Here is an 18857-nt window from a genome sequence, read left to right on the forward strand (position 1 = left end):
ATTCTAACTTGAGTTTCGGAGCCCTTACGCCAGGTTCTCCCCGGAGCTTCTTCACTCCCTCCGTTTCAGGTCCCCTGCCACTCAATTCAGAAACAAGATCGTTAACGGCTAAGACCGGCCGGATTGTGCATCATCAACAAGGATGTAAAAAAGTTCTGGCATTGCAAATAAATGCAATGCAGCGTTTAGCTAAAAAACCGTGAGTCCAGTGGTTTATCTGAAGTGCAAATATAAATCAGGAGCAATATATCCACAATATTTACTTGCACAAGTATGTCAAAGAACATTTTCGTTTGTTTTGCAAGAAACTCTTCTATTCTGCCCAAATGAATTTACTTTCAAAAACATTTTCGTGTCGAATTCGCTCCGTTCTCAGAACGTCATATTTCGCTCAAACATCTCAATTACTACATTTCTCCAAGAAAGTTGAATCAGACTTCGAGAAATCAACAGAGGGCCTTTTTCGATGCTCAGCGAACTACGTTCCTCTTTCTCCTATAAGCTTCTTAGAGCGAGCAGCACGTGTTTATGGAGAGAGAACATCTGTTGTTTATGGGGGTGTCCGGTTTACATGGAGAAAAACGCTAGAACGATGTGTCAGGCTTGCTTCTGCTCTGACCCAGAAGGGGATTTCCCGAGGGGACGTCGTAAGTTAAAGCTTTTGTTCGTTTCTTGTATCCTTGTCTTCTGGGCTTCTCTTTGTTTTTGCATCTTTTTATTCTGCGATGAATTACTTGAACTATTTCCCTGATTTTATCTTCTGGGTTGTTGTTTAGTTCTGTTTTTCTTTCTTGGGTTTCAATTTAAATATACGATTGACTCTTATGTTTTTTATTAAGTAGGATACTTTTGAACTTTAGTTTGTTTTGCATGCAGTGTGTTTTATGGACTATGTTTCCCGTTCCCCCTTTGTTCATTGTTGTCTGGTTTTTCTTCTTTTAGTCTTAAAATATTCTGTCCGATTAAACCCCCTTTTCTTGATCATCCTGCTTGATGTTTCTGTTTGTATTTCATTTGTTAGTCTTTGATGAATCTCTATTAACTTAAAGGCAGATTTTAATTGAACTCTTAGCTACTTATAAATAGCTTCACCAGAACCAGAAAACTGTTAAAGAAATCGGTGAATCAGCATGCAAAGTTTGTATTTCATTGAATACTTTTCTTGCTCATCCTGTTTGATGTTTCAGTTTCTATTTCATTTGTTAGTCTTTGACGAATCTCTATGAACTTAAACGCAGATTTAATTGAATATTTAGCTACTCATAAATAGCTTCATTGGAACCAGAAAATTCTTAGGTGAATCAGCATACAAAGTTTGTATTTCATTGAATACTTTTCTTGCTCATCCTGTTCGATGTTTCAGTTTGTATTTCATTTGTTAGTCTTTAACGAATCTCTCTTAACTTAAACGCAGATTTTAATTGAATACTTAGCTATTTATAAATAGCTTCATCATAACCAGAAGGTTGTTAAGAAATCGGTCACTCAGCATATGCAAAAGTTGTTCCTTTTATAATTATTGAGTTTTGGTTGTTCATTTCCCAGATTCCTTTTGAGCTCCTAGTGTAAAATGTGTTTTATTTAGTTGGCTTAACATCATTTGATTAGACTCTAGGTTTGTTCTTCCTGTAGAAGGATGATAAATTTTGCTAATGTGCATCAGATAACAATGCAATAGGGATAAAGCATCACAGTTCCATATCCAATTCCTTGGAAATTGGAGTGGTTGGCACACTGTTTTAGGATTGGCTGAGCTTATCCTGTTTATGGGAGAAAAACAATTCGGAAAAACAGAGGTTTGTCTTGTATTTAAATCTTGGCCTCATTTATGCTCTTGTCAATGCATTTGTCTTTAGTGTCCATCAAATGTATTGGCAATTATACAAGAGGGACCTGGAGGTTCAAAACAAGCAAACAATTGCTAGAAATGTAAGATCAGTTCAGCTTTGTTAATTTGAACATGTCGCACATTAGGAAATTAATAGGCTTCTTACCTTGGAGAATCAATTGCAATGATCTAGCTATGCCAACTCAACTATCAAAGCTGTGCTGTTATAGATTATATAGAAGGATTAGATGGGACTACAGTTGCTACAGCAGCATCCAGAAGGTACTGTTGGAAACAATATATTTTGTAATGTTGTTCACAGTGGAGACAACAGAGAGAATGGAAAAATCGAATGCAAGTAAAAGAAGAAAAGATCGTCTGTTAACAACGAATGAGAAGCATGTTTGTGGCATTCACCTTGACCAACCAATCTAAAATGAGCTAAACCAAACAGATTCTTTTTTAGGGTAAATCTCTTAAACTACCCCTACTGTTTGTTTAATTGACCAAGTATACCCTTACTGTTTAACTTTTGTCTGATGCTACCCCTACTATTTCTGACAATTGGCTAGCTATACCACTACTGTTAACATACGTTAATGCTCGATCCCACGTAACCTATTAAAATTTTTTAAAACTCAATATTACTCTCATCCCGTTCATCTCAACACCAGAAAACCTTCTTTGGTCGTTGAAGTTCTCAGACCTCCCTCTCCCCCTCTGTTCTCTCTCTCCCATCATCAAAATGGTGGCAGAAAAATGATGTTCAAGCCACCCTCCCGTCATTTCAAAACCTCCATTGGGCTCAAACAGAACGCCAATCCCAAAACATTTCAGTTGTGCTATGGAGTTTCTCTCCGTCGAACTGGCAGTGTCGTCATCAGGTGTTTCCATCGACTTTGGGAGGCATCCGATGAGTACCAACTCGTCGAAGGAGAAACTTCGTAGTCTTCGTAGTTTTTGCCTTCATTTATGCCCTTTGACGGCGACATTCCTCGACCCCTCACCTGGCATGGCCAACAACTGCATGTAGTGGTGGTGGTTTTAGTAGCAGCAGTAGCAGTAGAGGAGAACCAGGAGGATGAGATCGGAGAGGACGATGAGGAGGAAATTGAAACTCTAGATTGATGTTCATCGTTGGCTTCGTGTATATGCTCTTTCGATCTGGAGGTGAAAAGGGAGGCGAGCAGAGAGAACTTGTTGTATTTCTTCTTACGACCATGTGCGGTGGTGTTTGAGGTGGGACCCACTTTATGAGTACTGTAAAATTGTTGATCGAACTGATTGTGGTGCCAGGAGGAATCGTCCGAGTGGCAGCAAATGTAAGGACAGATGGAGTGGGGAAAGATCAACGGCGGTGGATGTGAATCAGATTTCCGACGTTCTTCGGCTTGGGTTTGGACTTGAGTGGCGATGAGAGCGAAAAGGCGCTCACGGAGACAAGAAGCGTAGATGCCAACACTACTGCTGAGGTCGGAGAGATGCTTCTTGATGATGCGCATTTTGGCAGCTCCCGGCTGGCTAGTGACTCAAATGCCTGGTAATCCCTACCTGGAAGGTGGCTTGGACGTCTAGCTGAATGGTGACGAGCTGGAGAGGTGGCTCTGATGCCTAGCTGAATGGTGATGAGCTGGAGAGGTGGCTTTGATGCCTAACTGAGTGGTGACGAGCTGGAGAGGTGGAGCCTAACTGAGTGGTGACGAGCTAGAGAGGTGGCTCTAATGCCTAGCTAAATGATGACAAGCTGGAGAGGTGGCTCTGATGCCTAGCTAAATGGAGACGAGCTGGAGAGGTGGCTTTGATGCCTAATTGAATGGTGACAAGTTGGAGAGGTGGCTCTGATGCCTAACTAAGTAGTGACGAGCTGGGGAGGTGGCTCTGATGCCTAGCTGAATGGTGACGAGCTAGAGAGGTGGCTTTGATGCCTAATTGAGTGGTGACGAGCTGGAGAAGTGGCTTTGATGCCTAACTGAGTGGTGACGAGCTGGAGAGGTGGCGCTAATGCCTAGCTAAATAGTGACAAGCTGGAGAGGTGGCTCTGATGCCTAGCTAAATGGTGACGAGCTGGAGAGGTGGCTTTGATGCCTAATTGAATGGTGACGAGCTGAAGAGGTGGCTCTGATGCCTAGCTGAATGGTGACGGGCTGAAGAAGTGGCTCTGATGCCTAGCTGAATGGTGACGAGTTGGAGAGGTGGCTCTGATGCCTAGTTGAATGGTGACGAGCTGGAGAGGTGACCCTAATGCCTAGCTGAATGGTGATGAGCTGGAGAGGTGGCTCTGATGCGACTTGCAAGGAAACAATGTTAGAGTGCCTGGGTTGCTTTACCCGGGGTGGGCACTCCGATGCTTAAGTTAGCGAATCAGAGATTTTAAGATAGCTAAATGTGAGAGAGTTGGAGAGCTGCAAGAACTAAAAATTGCACATCTACCTAGGTCTCAGGGGTTGATGCCCTTATATAGTTGGGCTGCCGTGGGTCTCGTGAAACGCTCCCAGAATCCTCGACCCACGACGTAGAGGTCCATTCCGCTTTGGAAGGAGGATAACGTGCCAGTTAATAAGGCTTACCGTTTCCCTCCGATTCGGGCGGGATGAGGATAAGGCCTACGGTTACGCGGCGTGATCCCGAAAGGAGACAACTGGCAAACTTCTAGAATGGTAGGTCGCCAGGTGGGCGATAGAGGCAGATCACTAGGTTGCCAAGTCGGCGACAGAGGCAGGTTGTCAGGTCGGCAGCAGAGGAAGGTCGCCAGGTCGGCGATAGAAGTAGATCGCCAAGTCGACGACAGAGGCAGGTCTCTAGGTCAGTGGCAGAAGTAGGTCGCTAGGTCGGCAGTAGAGGCAGGTCGCCAGGTTGGCAGCAGAAGTAGGTCACCAGGTCGGCGATAGAGGCAGGTCGCCAGTAGGGACCCCATTTTGGCTAAGGCAAGTTGTCGCCTAGGTGATGCTGAGATGTAGTCCAGCTGTTCTGATATGCCATGTGTCATGATGTCAGTGGAGGGCCAAATCTGCCCTCATCACTTCTTACACCTCATTTACCCAATTTGCATTGTTACCTCTCTCTCTTTCTTTTGTCTGCTAGTGCCATGTTCTATTCTTATGGCTAAATTTGTTTTGATCATCGTTCACATAAACCCAGTAAAGGAGGAATACAATTTTTTAGGTTGCCAACACACAAGAAGATCTTGATGACACAACAACGAAAAGTGCAAACGATCCATCTGGGAGGGAAGAAACACTGTGGAGGGTTGTTCCTCATGAAGGTTTTCCGAAAGATCGATTGCAGTGGTCCAAGTTGCAGTATTCATGCATGTTGAAGAAGTTGAAAGACTGTATTACTCGGTAGTGAAGGACCCTTATTTCACCGTCCCTACCACCATCATGGAAACTTATTTGACCATCCCCGTCAGATGGCCCTTAATGGAGCCACCAGAGAGTTCTCTTCACTGCTAAGTGGAGGTCATCAGATCAGAGTCGGCCCTGTTTTGTTTCCCCATCACTCGATCCCTGTTTTGTTCCCCTCACTAGAAACGGACATATCTACACACCTGTACCTTCCAAGCAACACCCACCAATAAAAATGTTGGACCGAGTGGCCTATGGCCCTCGATATATATCATCCTCGACGTGTAGGACTATCTGTAGGCCAACGGGAATAACCACACAATCGATGGAGTATTTGCTCTATGTGGACCAGCATGCACACACAATCAACACATCTTTTGCAATTATTATTATTATTATTTATTATTTTCCTATAAAATAAAATATGTTTTGACTTATCTCTTTTAAACTTGGTCCACTAGAGTAGTTGTTGGTTGAGAATATGTCTCAACAACCAAGGACAAGTGTCTCATCCCAGTGGAGGCTAATCCCAACTGTTTAGAGAGATTTGTGGGTAGTTCCTATCCATTGGAACAAACCCAACAGTCATAAAAGGGTCTATAAATAAAACCCAAAATATTGAGTGCACTTGAACTATTGAGAACATTTTTCACTCTCAACATAACACTCTCTCTTAATCTCTCTTGATTATTAGCAATTCTAGTTGTGGTAGAAAATTGTGGACTGTTGAAGAAGTTTGGGCCCGTGTCCAAACTTGGCAAGAGTTCCTGGATTTTCACATTGTATCATCACAACCTTCAATGGTATCAGAGCCAACTTCAAAGCTCATTTGGCATGGTGGAGAGGATACATAGAGCCACTGGATCTGTAGAAAAGAATTTTCTGTCATTTTCTTTCCAAACCAGGTGTGGTCGTTCCACTCCCAATTTTTTTATTCTTTTTTTCGAAATTTGTGATTGGGTTGTTGCTCATGTACTTTGGCTAAATCATTCTCATTAGAATATTATTTCCATGATTTGAATCTGAAAATCTTTGGGTTTATGTTTGTTTAAACATCAAATATCCTTTTAATTTTAATAGGCCAAAGCATTATAATAGCATCGAAGTTTCATACTTTGATTGAGTTGTATGCATTGCATACCTTTAAATTTGTCTTTTTTTTTTTAGTTACAAAAATCATTCTTTTGAAGCAATCATAATCTTTCGATGATTCAGATTTGGTTTTTGATAAGTTACTAAATAGGTATTTATGAGATTAATTTTAGAGGCTATTGTGTTTTCCTTTTATTTTAGTAAAATTACTTTCAAAGATAAAGTAGTGTGTGATCATCTATCCATTTGAATTTGGATTGTTCTTGAGCAACCTCTAAAATGGTTACATTCAAAAGAACGACTTGATTTACTGGGCCTCTAACTACTTGCCGCCGTTTAATCTCCTATGGTGTCTTCTACACAAAAGCCTTAGAGGTTTTCTTTTTCTTTTTTGATTTTCCAAAGTAATAAATTGGGAATTAAAAAAAAAGAGAGAAAATTCTTGAGTCGGCCAAAACTTTGTGAGATTTTTTTTTTCACTAAGTTGTTATCTATTTGACTTGCATTGAAAATTATAACTTTCTTTCGGTTACAAAAATTTGTTGCATATTAATCCTATTTTTTTTAGTGATTGAGAATAGGATTTTGATAAGCCATTAAATAGTTGTTTTTAGAGTAATTTAGTGGTTGTTTAATTTCCTTTTATTTTTTAGGGAAACCACTATCTCAAATAAAGTGGCATGTGATTATCTTTCCTCCTAAATTTTTTGTTTATTCTGAATAACCTTTAAGGCCATTAAAATTTTCTTCTAAGTGATTCGGTTGAATAGGATATTAATCAGTAATTACTTGCTATTTAAAAATCCTATTTAATGTCCCATTTTATTTCCTACACAAAAGGCAAGGTTTTTGGTTTCCTTTTGTCTTTCTAAACTAATAGCTAAAACTTTGATTACTCAGGGATTGGGAGTGTTTAGTCTTTCCATTTATTTTATCCTTTCTAATTATTCTCCTCAAAGTAAATTATCCTTTGTTACCCATTTGATTCACGATTGGAAAATAAATTTCCTTTAGATCACTAAAAAAAAAAGTTGCATGTGAATCCTACCTTTTAGTTGCTGGATTGTTGATAAGCCACAAATAGCCATTTATAAAAATGATGATTTAGTGAATTATTTAAATCTCTTCTTATTTTGGGAAATTATTCTCCAAATTATAGTGGCATGTTTTATTAACTTTTATGATCATTATAGGCATTTGAACATTTTTAGGTTCTAAATTCCTATTATTAAATCTACCCTTTTGTTATTTAGTTTTGTTCAAATTGTCGGCTAAAAGAAAAAAAAAGGAATTGCAAGAATTAATATCATATTGAAGTTCAAAAAAAAATGATACTACTTGATTAAAGTTTCAAATGAGAAAATTTTGGATTTGCATCTCTTTTTCATTGAACTGCTGCATTAGTATTTGATTAACATTGGAGTAATGAAACTTCTTTCTCATAATATTCCTGGATTTTAGTGATCAAAACTTAAGAAATAAAAATGGAGATATCTCATATCTATTTGCTAGAGTGATTTATTGGGCCACTTGATATATATTTTTAATCTCTGTTATTTGGTATATTACTCTCCTAAAAACTCTTGTGCCCATTTTCCTTTTTGAAACTAAATTGTTTTTGCAAGTTGTTCTTCTAAGATTAGCACCTAAATGATTCAATTGTTGGATAGTTAACCACTAGTCACTACTTACTCTCCTATTTAATTTCCTAAAAAAAGATCATTAGAATTTTTTGGACTTCCCTATTTATGTTAGAATTGATTTGTCTCTAATAGGAATCTAGCATATCTTTTGCCTACCTTTATCTCTTCAAGATAGCATCTTATCCTATTAAATCTCATTTGAATTTCAAGAGCAACAATTAGCATATCAACTAAACTTTTTTAATTTTTGGACACCATGTACTAGAGGTCCAACGACTCTTTGTATCTTTTATTGCTTCTTGAAATAATAGGCCATGTGAAATTGCTTATTTTTCATAATTTGTGTGATGCACTTTCTTAGATGATGGTTTTTGAGAATTGTATATAGGTCACTACATTAAATTGCTGAAAAATCATATATCTTTGTAAAAATATTTTGATTACTACATAATATTTGAACAATTATTATGTGATCATCAATTCTCTTATAATTGCAATATAGTCTTTGAATTGTTGAAACGTTTATTGTTTAGTCCTTTATAAAATATCATACTTCAATCCCTAATTTATACATATACTCCCTCAGGATTGTAAAATTAAGAGTAGAAAATGTACTCCTAAATTTTAAAATAATAAAAAATAATAGAGAAATTACTATCCTTATTAATTAAGGAAGAACAAGGATAGTGGGAGTGAAATAGTACACACTAAAAAAAAAAAGTAGGAATGGGAAGCATGGGAGGATCATCAGCTGTAGTTAGTGAATTGAGCAAAATTGAGAAATTAAATGGAACTAATTTTCATATGTGGAAAAGGAGAAGTAGGAGAATTTTGGAAAGAGGAGATGAATTACATAGTAGACAAGGAAATTCCTTTATCTCTAAAAGATGAGACATCTCCGAAGACAAATAAAGAATTTGAAAAGTTTGTGAAAGATAATCAAAATGCAATATTAGCCATGTTAACTTTTATGGAACCCGATATAAATTTAATTTTTGAGGAACATGAAAATGCAATGGTTGAAGCCATAATTGATACATATGATAAAGTGATTGAAACTGATGTAGAACTTTTAATTGAAAAGTATTATGCATGTAAGATGGTTGTATCCACCATATTAATGTATAGCCAAGGAATTAGCTACTACCAAAGATCCTATGCCTAAGAAAATGCAAGTATCCACCATATTATATAGCCATCAGAATCTTGAGAACTTGTAGGGATAACATTAAACCTATCTGATACAACACTAAATATGCAAAACCTCTCTACTTTATTTGCCCTTGAATCAAAGAGGGAAAACAAAAAGAAAATATCACAAGCAATGATGGCAACGTCAAAAATAATAAGGCTAAAATGAAAATGAAGATGTCCCTCAACAAAATGAAAAATTCAAGGAAAAATATGAGGGAGAGAATAAATGGAGAAAGAATTCAAATAAAAACTTCAAGAAAAGGTTTCAATGTTACCATTGTGGAAAATTGGGCCATACTAAGTGCATTTGTAGAGAATTGAAAAATGAAGAAAAATAAAGGAGAAAATGAAACAAAGGATATCATATGCTAAATCACTCCTTAGTGGGAAATATATTGAAAAAATCCTAAGTATTGAAATTTACATAATAAATAAAATACCCATTAAGACTTTATGAAATGTGGAATGGTAGGAAGCAAGACCTATCACATATAAAAATATAGGGTTCGAAATATCTATATGTTAGACCCTATTTATAAAAAAAAGGCTAGGTAATAAAAGGGTAAAGTGTTCCTAGAAGATTCCAAGGGTTACACATGGTACAAAAGTGATTAAAAAAAATACAAATTCTAGAGGATGAAAAAAAAAAGGAATATGTAATGCATAAATTAAAATAAGCATTATATGGATTAAAATGAGCTTCTAAAAAGTGGTCTTGCACTTTTCACAATGAGTTATGGATATAATACTCATTAGTGGGAATTCTCACATGATTACCAGGTATTAAGGGGAAGAATTCCTCTCTTTCACAACAATCCTACTTGGATACAATTATTTTGATTGAAAATATTTAATCTGGTAAGAACTACAACTAAGAAGGGAAGAAAATTATGTAAGGAAAAGACTCAACGAAAAAGGAATAAGAGAAAATGAAAACAAATACATATGCTCAAATGCATTAAAGGTATTGCTAGTTAATATTAAAATAACATTGGAAATTGCATTAGAAGGTGATTAGAGGGATACTAAGAATTATTCAAGGAGTAAAAAAAATATTATAAATTAACCTAGCAATGCAATGATTTGAAATTGATAAAATATTGTGATACAAGTTTTATTTTGCATGAGACAACCTACTACTAATTATATTTTCCTCTTGGAAGGAGGAGCAGTCTCCTAGAAAGAAAGTGTGTAACAAAACACACAATGAAAATGGAGTTTATTGCAATAAAACTACAGTTGAAGCAATGAAGCAATATGGATCCACAAGTTTATTGAAAATGTCAAGGTGGACGGTACATCGTACACCTACAAGACCGGTCCTGAACAAAAATGTTGATCAGGCCGCAATCTAAATCATCAAAGATAAAGAGATTGGGTTGATTGAAAAGCATAAGCTACTACAACATCATTATGTTCTTGATGTATGTAAAAAAAGAATATGAATTGAATATGTGCCAGCATGTGAAATAGTTGCCAAACCGTTGACCAAGCCCAATTTAATTGTTGGGCAATTTTAAATGGCACGTGAGGTCAACAGGACTACTGGGCAGCTAGTACATCTCGGGCCTATACGGCCAAGTGGGAGATGTTGGACCGAGTGGCCTATGGCCCTCGATATATATCATCCTCGATGTGTAGGACTATCCATAGGCCAACAGGAATAACCACACGATCAATGGAGTATTTGCTCTATGTGGAACAGCATGCACACACAATCAACACATTTTTTTCAATTACTATTATTATTATTATTATTATTATTTTCCTATAAAATAAAATCTGTTTTGACCTATCACTTTTAAACTTGGTCCACTAGAGAGGAGTAGTTGGTTGAGAAAATGTCTCAACAACCAGGGACAAGTGTCTCGTCCCAGTGGAGGCTAATCCCAACTGTTTAGAGAGATTTGTGGGTAATTCCTATCCATTGGAACAAACCCAACAGTCATAAAAGGGTCTATAAATAGAACCCAAAATATTGAGGAGTGCACTTGAACTTTTGAGAACATTTCTCACTCTCAACATAACACTCTCTCTTAATCTCTCTTGATTATTAGCAATTCTAGTTGTGGTAGAAAATTGCCTCCACTTTGGATTGTTGAAGAAGTTTGGGCCCCGTGTCCAAACTTGGCAAAGAGTTCCTGGATTTTCACATTGTATCATCACAACCTTCAAGAAATTGTCTTGGTAAAACCAAATCCGCTATCAATGTTCACTTGAGACTACTGAGAGGGAAAAAAAGATGAGGCAGAATACATTATAAGAAATATCTTTTACTGCGACAGCACCAGCTTTCTGATGTAAAACATCTATTGCAGTGTGGGGGTTCCTCGAATATTGAACGCAGTTGCAACAACAATGGAGATGAGGAGAGGAAGAATGAGAGAAGAGAGATCTGTAGCGAAGTGATTGGTAAGGCAGAGAGAACGAAGTTGAGCCTCCGAACGTCAGTCTCTTTCCATGGCCAACTGTTCATCGGTTGGATTTTATTTTGAAATTTGAGGAATAGTGGAGGGCAAATTTGGCATTTTATTTCTTTCCGTTAGCACTTAACAGCAATGTCAATTTTTATAAACAGTACAGTTGGTCTCTTTCCATGGCCAACTGTTCATCGGTTGGATTGAGGAATAGTGGAGGGAAAATTTGGCATTTTATTTCTTTCCGTTAGCACTTAACAGCAATGTCAATTTTTATAAACAGTACAGTTAGTCAATTTTGCAAACAGTAGAGATAGTTTAAGAGATTTATCCTTCTTTTTACTAGAAAAGATGCCAAGTATTTACCCATGTCACTGTGCCCTCAATATATTATCCTTCTACCTACTATCTCTTATGCTTCCTTTTGAGATGTTAGAATCTTTGGTTTTCCTTATTGATAGTAAGTTTGTCTTGCATACAAAAATCTTCTCTCTCATTATTGGACAGTGCAGCTAAATTCCCCCAAGGTTACTAGCTGAAATTTTCTTTTCTTCTAATCTTTAACCCTCAAGTTTATATCCTAGTGCTTTGGAGATGGCATCAGAATAAAGTTTTAGTCCATTTTGGGAGCTACTAGATGTGTTTCATAATCTAAATTGATGGTTATCTTCTGGATAATCTCCTAATTAACTTTGAATTGTTTGGACAGGTTGCTGCACTGGCCCCCAACATCCCAGCAATATATGAGCTGCATTTTGGTGTTCCAATGGCTGGAGCTGTTCTTTGTACACTTAACACACGGCACGATTCAGCCATGCTATCTTCTCTTCTAAGGCACTCAGAGGCCAAGATGATCTTCGTAGATTACCAATTACTTGAAGTTGCCCGTAGAGCAGTTGACCTTCTCTCCAAGACAAGCCAAAAGCTACCTCTCCTGGTTGTAATCCCTGAGTCTGATATCCCATCCACGACTGTTGGTAACATGAATTTCACTTCTGATAACTTGGAATATGAAAGCCTCCTAGACATTGGCAAACCTGATTTTGAGATTAGACGGCCAAAGGACGAATGGGATCCTATAACCTTGAATTACACTTCAGGCACATCGTCAAGGCCCAAAGGAGTGCTCTATAACCACAGAGGTGCCTATCTTAATTCACTTGCGACAGTTTTTCTCCATGGTATGGGGCCAATGCCTGTTTACCTATGGACCGTGCCCATGTTCCACTGCAATGGTTGGTGCCTCATTTGGGGAGTGGCTGTTCAGGGTGGCACTAACATATGCCTTAGAAAGGTATCACCAAAGGGCATATTTGACAGTATTGTTCTCCACAAGGTAACCCATATGGGTGGCGCACCTACTGTCTTGAACACAATTGTGAATGCAGCTGCCAGTGATCGGAGGCCACTTCCACATAAAGTTGAAGTTATGACAGGTGGTTCACCTCCACATCCACATATCCTGTCCAAGATGGAAGAACTGGGTTTTGGTGTATCTCATCTATATGGCCTAACAGAAACTTATGGTCCAGGGACCGTTTGCACTTGGAAACCCGAGTGGGATTCTTTGCCTCCCAGCCAAAGGGCGAAGATCAAATCCCGCCAGGGGATATACCATGTTGGGCTGGAGGAGGTTGATATAAGAGATCCCATCACCATGAAGAGTGTACCTCCAGATGGGAAAACAATAGGGGAGGTGATGTTTAGAGGTAACACTGTGATGAGTGGATACTTCAAAGATTTAAAAGCTACTGAGGAAGCTTTTAGTGGTGGTTGGTTCCGAAGTGGAGATCTTGGGATAAAACATGCTGATGGATATATAGAGTTGAAGGACCGATCAAAGGACATTATCATTTCAGGGGGAGAGAATATAAGTTCAATCGAGGTTGAATCGGTATTATTCAGTCATCCAGCAATTCTTGAGGCTGCAGTCGTAGCTCGACCCGATGATCACTGGGGGGACACGCCTTGTGCCTTCGTGAAATTAAAGGAAGGAAAGAACGCCAGTGCCGAAGAGATTATCAAATTTTGTCGCGATCGTCTACCACATTATATGGCCCCTCGAACTGTTATATTCGAGGATTTGCCGAAGACTTATACGGGAAAGACACAAAAGTTTGCCCTCAGGGAAAAAGCGAAGGCCATGGGCAGCCTTACCAAAGGGAATGCCAACAAGAATTGAGGTTTAAAGCTTTTGGAGTTTGATATTTCTGTGTCGTTTTTTTATATTGATTCTGACTATTTCAAGTTTCTATTCAACTCAGAATGAAACTAACTTGTGACTTGTGCGAGTTGATCTGATCCTTCAAAAGTTTGTTCGAGTCTTGAGCAAAAGAGCGGTTCCGAATCTTCTGATTAGCCCCCTTGAATTTTATTTTGCAACAAAGAGTCAAATACCCTCCTTAACTTTGGATTCCAGCATTTTTTACTGTTATTGGCATTCCATGGAATATTTCGTTAAACATTTCTTAAAACCCCAAACTATTTTATGTTTTTTATGAGATCATTTTTTCTTTTCACTTGGTTTTTCCAATTTCACTCTTAGGTTATGTTTGGTTTAAAAGAAAAAGAAGGGAAAGGTAGGGAAACTCATACAAGGTTTGTAAAGATTTCCTCACCTTTTTCTTCTTTTTTCTTCAAACCAAACACAGCCTTATTGTTTTTTTTTTTTACTTTCTTTCAACAAATTCACCTTGACAATGCCGTAAAATGATTACATTTTTTATAACTATTTGTGCTTTAGAATGTTTATTTTTGGCATTTTAATATTTGTTGTCAGCCCATAGAATCTCGAATTGGCAATTACATGATTTTACTTTCACAGGCAACCCGGCCATTAGCAAGTTAGGGGGCAAAGCACTAGAATCTAAAAGTTTTTGAGGTTCAAAGATGCATGGTTGCCAATGACATCATATGGTATACCGAATGGCAGAGCTGATTTACATACAAATAAAATAAAGATAAAAATTAACCAATTATTCCAGAATGCTGGCCAGTGGAATATGGATCAAGTAAATAACTTGTTTGAAGGAGTGGAGAGGACCTGTTACCTAATCGAGGTGTCAGCATGGTTTTCAAAATCGGACAGGAAAAACTAGGAACCGGTCAGGTGATTGGTTCTGTTATTCATCAAAATCGGATTTTTGTTAAAAAAAAAAAATGTTGATTTGGTTAATAAATCGCTGACTCAGGTGGTTGAACGGTTCAAACCGTTCAATAGTTTTGATTGTTTTTTAATTTTTTTATTAGAACGGATCAACTGTTTGGTTCGAACGAACAGACCATTCGGCCCGGGAACCGGACCCTAACCAGTTTGCTATCTGAGTCAGTTTTAAAAACCTTGGGTGTCAGTAAAGACCAGTTAGTTTGGAAGGGTACTAGAAATGGGTGCTACATAAGAATTCAAGTTTGGTAGTGTTTATAGTAAATTGATTCAATCATCTAGAGCAAGCGAGAAAAATATATTTAGAGAGCTATCCGGAAGACAAACTTAAGAATTCAAGTGTTCATGTGGAAGTTGTGTAACCGAGGAAGAGGATTATTTACAAATGAGGAATTATTAAGAGGAATATGAAGAGAGAAATTAAAAGGAATGTGAACTATGTCACTAACTGATGAATATTTACACCATTTACTTGTCACCTGTGCATTTGCACGAGCTGTTTGAATACAAGAAGCATACGCTTCAATTCTCAAACAGCTGATGGGACAATGATAGAAAGGTAGGGGTGTTAATGGACCGGTTTTGAATTGGACCCCGTCTAAAGCAAAATTAATTCGGATGGATTGGATGACCAACAAGACATATTGAATTGGACCATTTCAGACCTAATGGTCAAAAATATTTATTGGATTGGATTAGACTTGGTCCATCTATAATGAATTTATATTGGATTGGGTTGGATTTAGCCAATATCTGGACCATTGATAGAAGATAAGAATATAGGTGTCAATAGACCAGGTTTGGGTTAGAATTAATCTAAACTAAAACAAATTTGAACAGATTGGACAGTCCAAATATTGACTTGGACCAGTCCAAAATATTCATTTGATCGGATTAGACCTGATCCATAGATAATGGACTCACATTGGACCAAATCCAGTCCAATTGACACCCCTAATTAACGGTACGAAATTAGCAACAAGGTTTGCTAAGGATATGGAAATAAAGTACAGCTGAGTGAAGAGATTTGTTAATTGTTTGCAAATGGGTTAGCAAAGCAAGGAATGACTAGGGAATCTTTATTCTGGGCTCAATTATAATTTTGGTTTTTTCACTTTGAGGGCTCTTGCCTTTGTTGGGGGAGTCAAGAAAGTTTATCTCCCTACCTTTGCAATTAATTATTCTGTTTGATTAATGAAATCTTTGTTATTATTAAAAAAAAAAAGTGAACCAAACTACTAAAAGAGGACTGCTAGGTAAGTGGATGGTGTTTGCTTGGTTTATCTGGGAAGAACGAAACAAGATTGTTTTCCAAGGAGTTAAGCTAGACCCAAGAAGAGTTCACATCCTCACCATCAGAAGACCTCCACATTAGTACACCTATGTTGTAAAATACAACGGCTTTCATGGATGATAACACTGTTTTTTATATTTAGGACAAATTGCCAAAACCTCCCTTGAAGTTTCTGACCATTTCTGAAACCTCCCTTCAAGTTTGGTAATTGTGATCACCTCCCATGAACTTTCTATGACAACTGCAAGTAGACCCCTTTTGTTAGAATCCTCTAACAAAAGACATGAAAGTATCCAAAATACCCATGCAATTACTATTGAGGCTGGTCTCTACAAAAAAAAAATAATAATAATAATACAAATTTTATGAAACAGAAAAAAAAAGGAATTTAAAGTTAAAGCTTTACCTTTGAACGAATGATATGAAGGGAAATTTTGAAAAATAAATCAATTTCATAAAATATATTGGAAATGTTTGTAATAGCAATTCATATGAAAATAGAACTTGAAAAATAAATATTTTGGTCAAAAGTAATTGAATGGGTATTTTGAATATTTTCATGTCTCTTTTAGAGGATTCTAACAAAGGGGGGTCTACTTGCAACTATGTCAGAAAATTAAGGAGAGGGTGATTGCAATTACCAACTTCAAGGAGGATTTAGATACAAAGGATTCAGATCTTTATGGATGCCCAAACTATAGTGAAGGATATTAGTACAGCTAAGCAACCAAGATGGGAAGAACGCACTTTCTACGAAGAGGCCTTGTTACAATATTTTGATTACTATCAATTTGTATATATACCTAGGCAATATTAATACAATTGCACATAATATAGCAACTAAAGCTTAATATATATATATATATTCACACACACTACTTTAAAAAGCACAAATAGCCTTAGGAATATTTTTGGAGGGCAAAAGAGTAATCAATTTTTGATATTAAATGACTTGAGAAGAGACAATTATAAGATATCCAATGCATTCAATTTTCTCTCATTAAATCCAACAATTAAGGTATTAATGTGCATTCACCTTCATTTAATCATATATTTAAAGCATTTGGTTTCTTACCATCATTAAATTCTATTAATTAAATCCATGCATAATAAATTAATAACTACAATAACATAAAAACATACTTTTAAAATCTACTTAAAAAAATAATGTTTTCATCTAGGTGGTGGTAAGATATTAAACTGTTTTAGGTTAAATGAGTCAATTCATGTTGCCACAATTAAATAATAAAACTCAAAATAGATAAAATACAAAAAATATAGAAATTAAAAAAATGGGAACATTTTTAACATCATATATTTGACATATTAAATAATAATAAGTATAATAAATAAGAAATATTTTTATTAATCATGGAAATGAAATATAAAATTTAAAATCAAATAGAAATAAAACTATTTTTCCATTCTCTCTCATTAGATCTCATACTAAGGTATATTCTCTCATTAAACCCACAAAATTAATTTTAATAGTATAAAAATAAATATTTTGAAAAATAATTTGAAAACAAAACTATTTTCTTCCCTCCTAGTGTTGGGCAAGCAATTCAACCATTTGGGGTCAAATGGGTTAATAAATAATATCATAATTGAATAATAAAAAATTTAAATAGATAAAATATATAATACAAAAAATAAAAAGAATTTTACATATCTCTAATATTGTATATTCATTATACTAAATAAAAATACATATGAAATGTAAGAAGTAATTTTATTAATGATGAAAATGGAAACCCAATTTTAAAATCAACCTAGAAATGAAATTAAGTCATAGTCAAATAATAAAATTTTAAAAATAGAAAATTTAAAGAATAACAAAAGTAAAAATAGAAAAAAATCGGGCACATATCTAATGTTATATATTCATGAAAATAAATATTGAGTACAACTCTAATATTATACATTCATTATATTGAACAAAAATAAGTATTATACATAAGAAATAAATTTATCAATGATAGAAATGTAATACAAAATTTAGTGTCAACATAGGAATCAAACTATTTTCCTTTTTAAGTTGTGGGTTAATGGTTTGGGTCAAATGGATTTATTGATGATATGATAGTTAAACAACAAATCTTTAAAAAATAAAAAAGTACAAGTAATCAAAGAAATATATAAAAAATTATATCAAACAAAAATTAAGTGTGATAAGTAAAAATTATTTATATAATGTAGATAGTATATAATTTAAAACTGATCCAAAAGCAAAGATATTTTCTTATCTAGATGGTGGGTCAATGATCCAATTTTTCAAACAAAAATTCATGATGTCATAATTAAATAATAATAATAGTAATAGTAATTGTTATTATAATTTAAAATTTCCACATGTATATACACATTTACTACAAATATTTGAATTTATTTTTAATCATATTATTACTTTTATTAATTTTTAATTTGTCTTATATATCTAAAATTCAAATAATTAATATAAAAATTCAAGTTATAAGTTATTAATATATATATAGCCAGTCCGAACAGACGTACTGAGCGTCTGAACCGCAGCAGCAGGCTATAACAGCACGCCCCACTTTATCGTGCCGTGACGGCCCGCGGGCCTCAACCAAGCCCGGCACGGCCGTGTCCTGTGGACAGCCAGACACAGCTCTATATTACTATATAATGGATGTCGATGATTTATGCGAGTTATATTAGTAATTTTCCACTTAACATGTGACAGGCTGTCTCTGACATGACATGGGTGTCTCCGGAGATTTTGTAAGAATCGGGGGGAAATATATGGTAGATAAGGTTTTACTGTTTAAAATGAGACAAGTCAAATAAAATAGAAAGATACGTAATCACCGTTCATCACTGAGGCACAAAATGGCCCCATTTCTAGTTCTAAGATCAAG

General features: G+C 36.1%; 1 protein-coding gene across 2 annotated transcripts; it reads left to right on the forward strand.

Moving 5' to 3' along the window:
• Nucleotides 1-32: 32 nt before the first annotated feature.
• On the forward strand, nucleotides 33-13852 carry LOC104603739 (butanoate--CoA ligase AAE1). Of its 2 annotated transcripts, XM_088888018.1 has the most exons (3): nucleotides 510-647; nucleotides 1664-1796; nucleotides 12228-13852. In XM_088888018.1, the coding sequence occupies exons 2-3, from the start codon at nucleotides 1767-1769 to the stop codon at nucleotides 13698-13700; spliced, it is 1503 nt and encodes a 500-aa protein (XP_088744144.1). In that variant the 5' UTR covers nucleotides 510-647; nucleotides 1664-1766; the 3' UTR covers nucleotides 13701-13852. The 2 variants fall into 2 exon arrangements, with proteins under 2 accessions (XP_010266143.1, XP_088744144.1); XM_010267841.3 differs by lacking the exon at nucleotides 1664-1796 and having other exon boundaries at nucleotides 33-647.
• Nucleotides 13853-18857: the final 5005 nt, after the last annotated feature.

This window comes from Nelumbo nucifera, chromosome 5 (assembly GCF_055504915.1).
Source record: "Nelumbo nucifera cultivar China Antique chromosome 5, China Antique-T2T, whole genome shotgun sequence".
NCBI lineage: Eukaryota > Viridiplantae > Streptophyta > Magnoliopsida > Proteales > Nelumbonaceae > Nelumbo > Nelumbo nucifera.

Bases quoted from the DNA above. Each gene is read 5' to 3' on its own strand.
- LOC104603739 (XM_010267841.3), top strand. From the start codon at position 327: ATGAATTTACTTTCAAAAACATTTTCGTGTCGAATTCGCTCCGTTCTC. The intron at 648-12,227 runs GTAAGTTAAAGC...TTGTTTGGACAG, and splicing joins GGATTTCCCGAGGGGACGTC to GTTGCTGCACTGGCCCCCAA.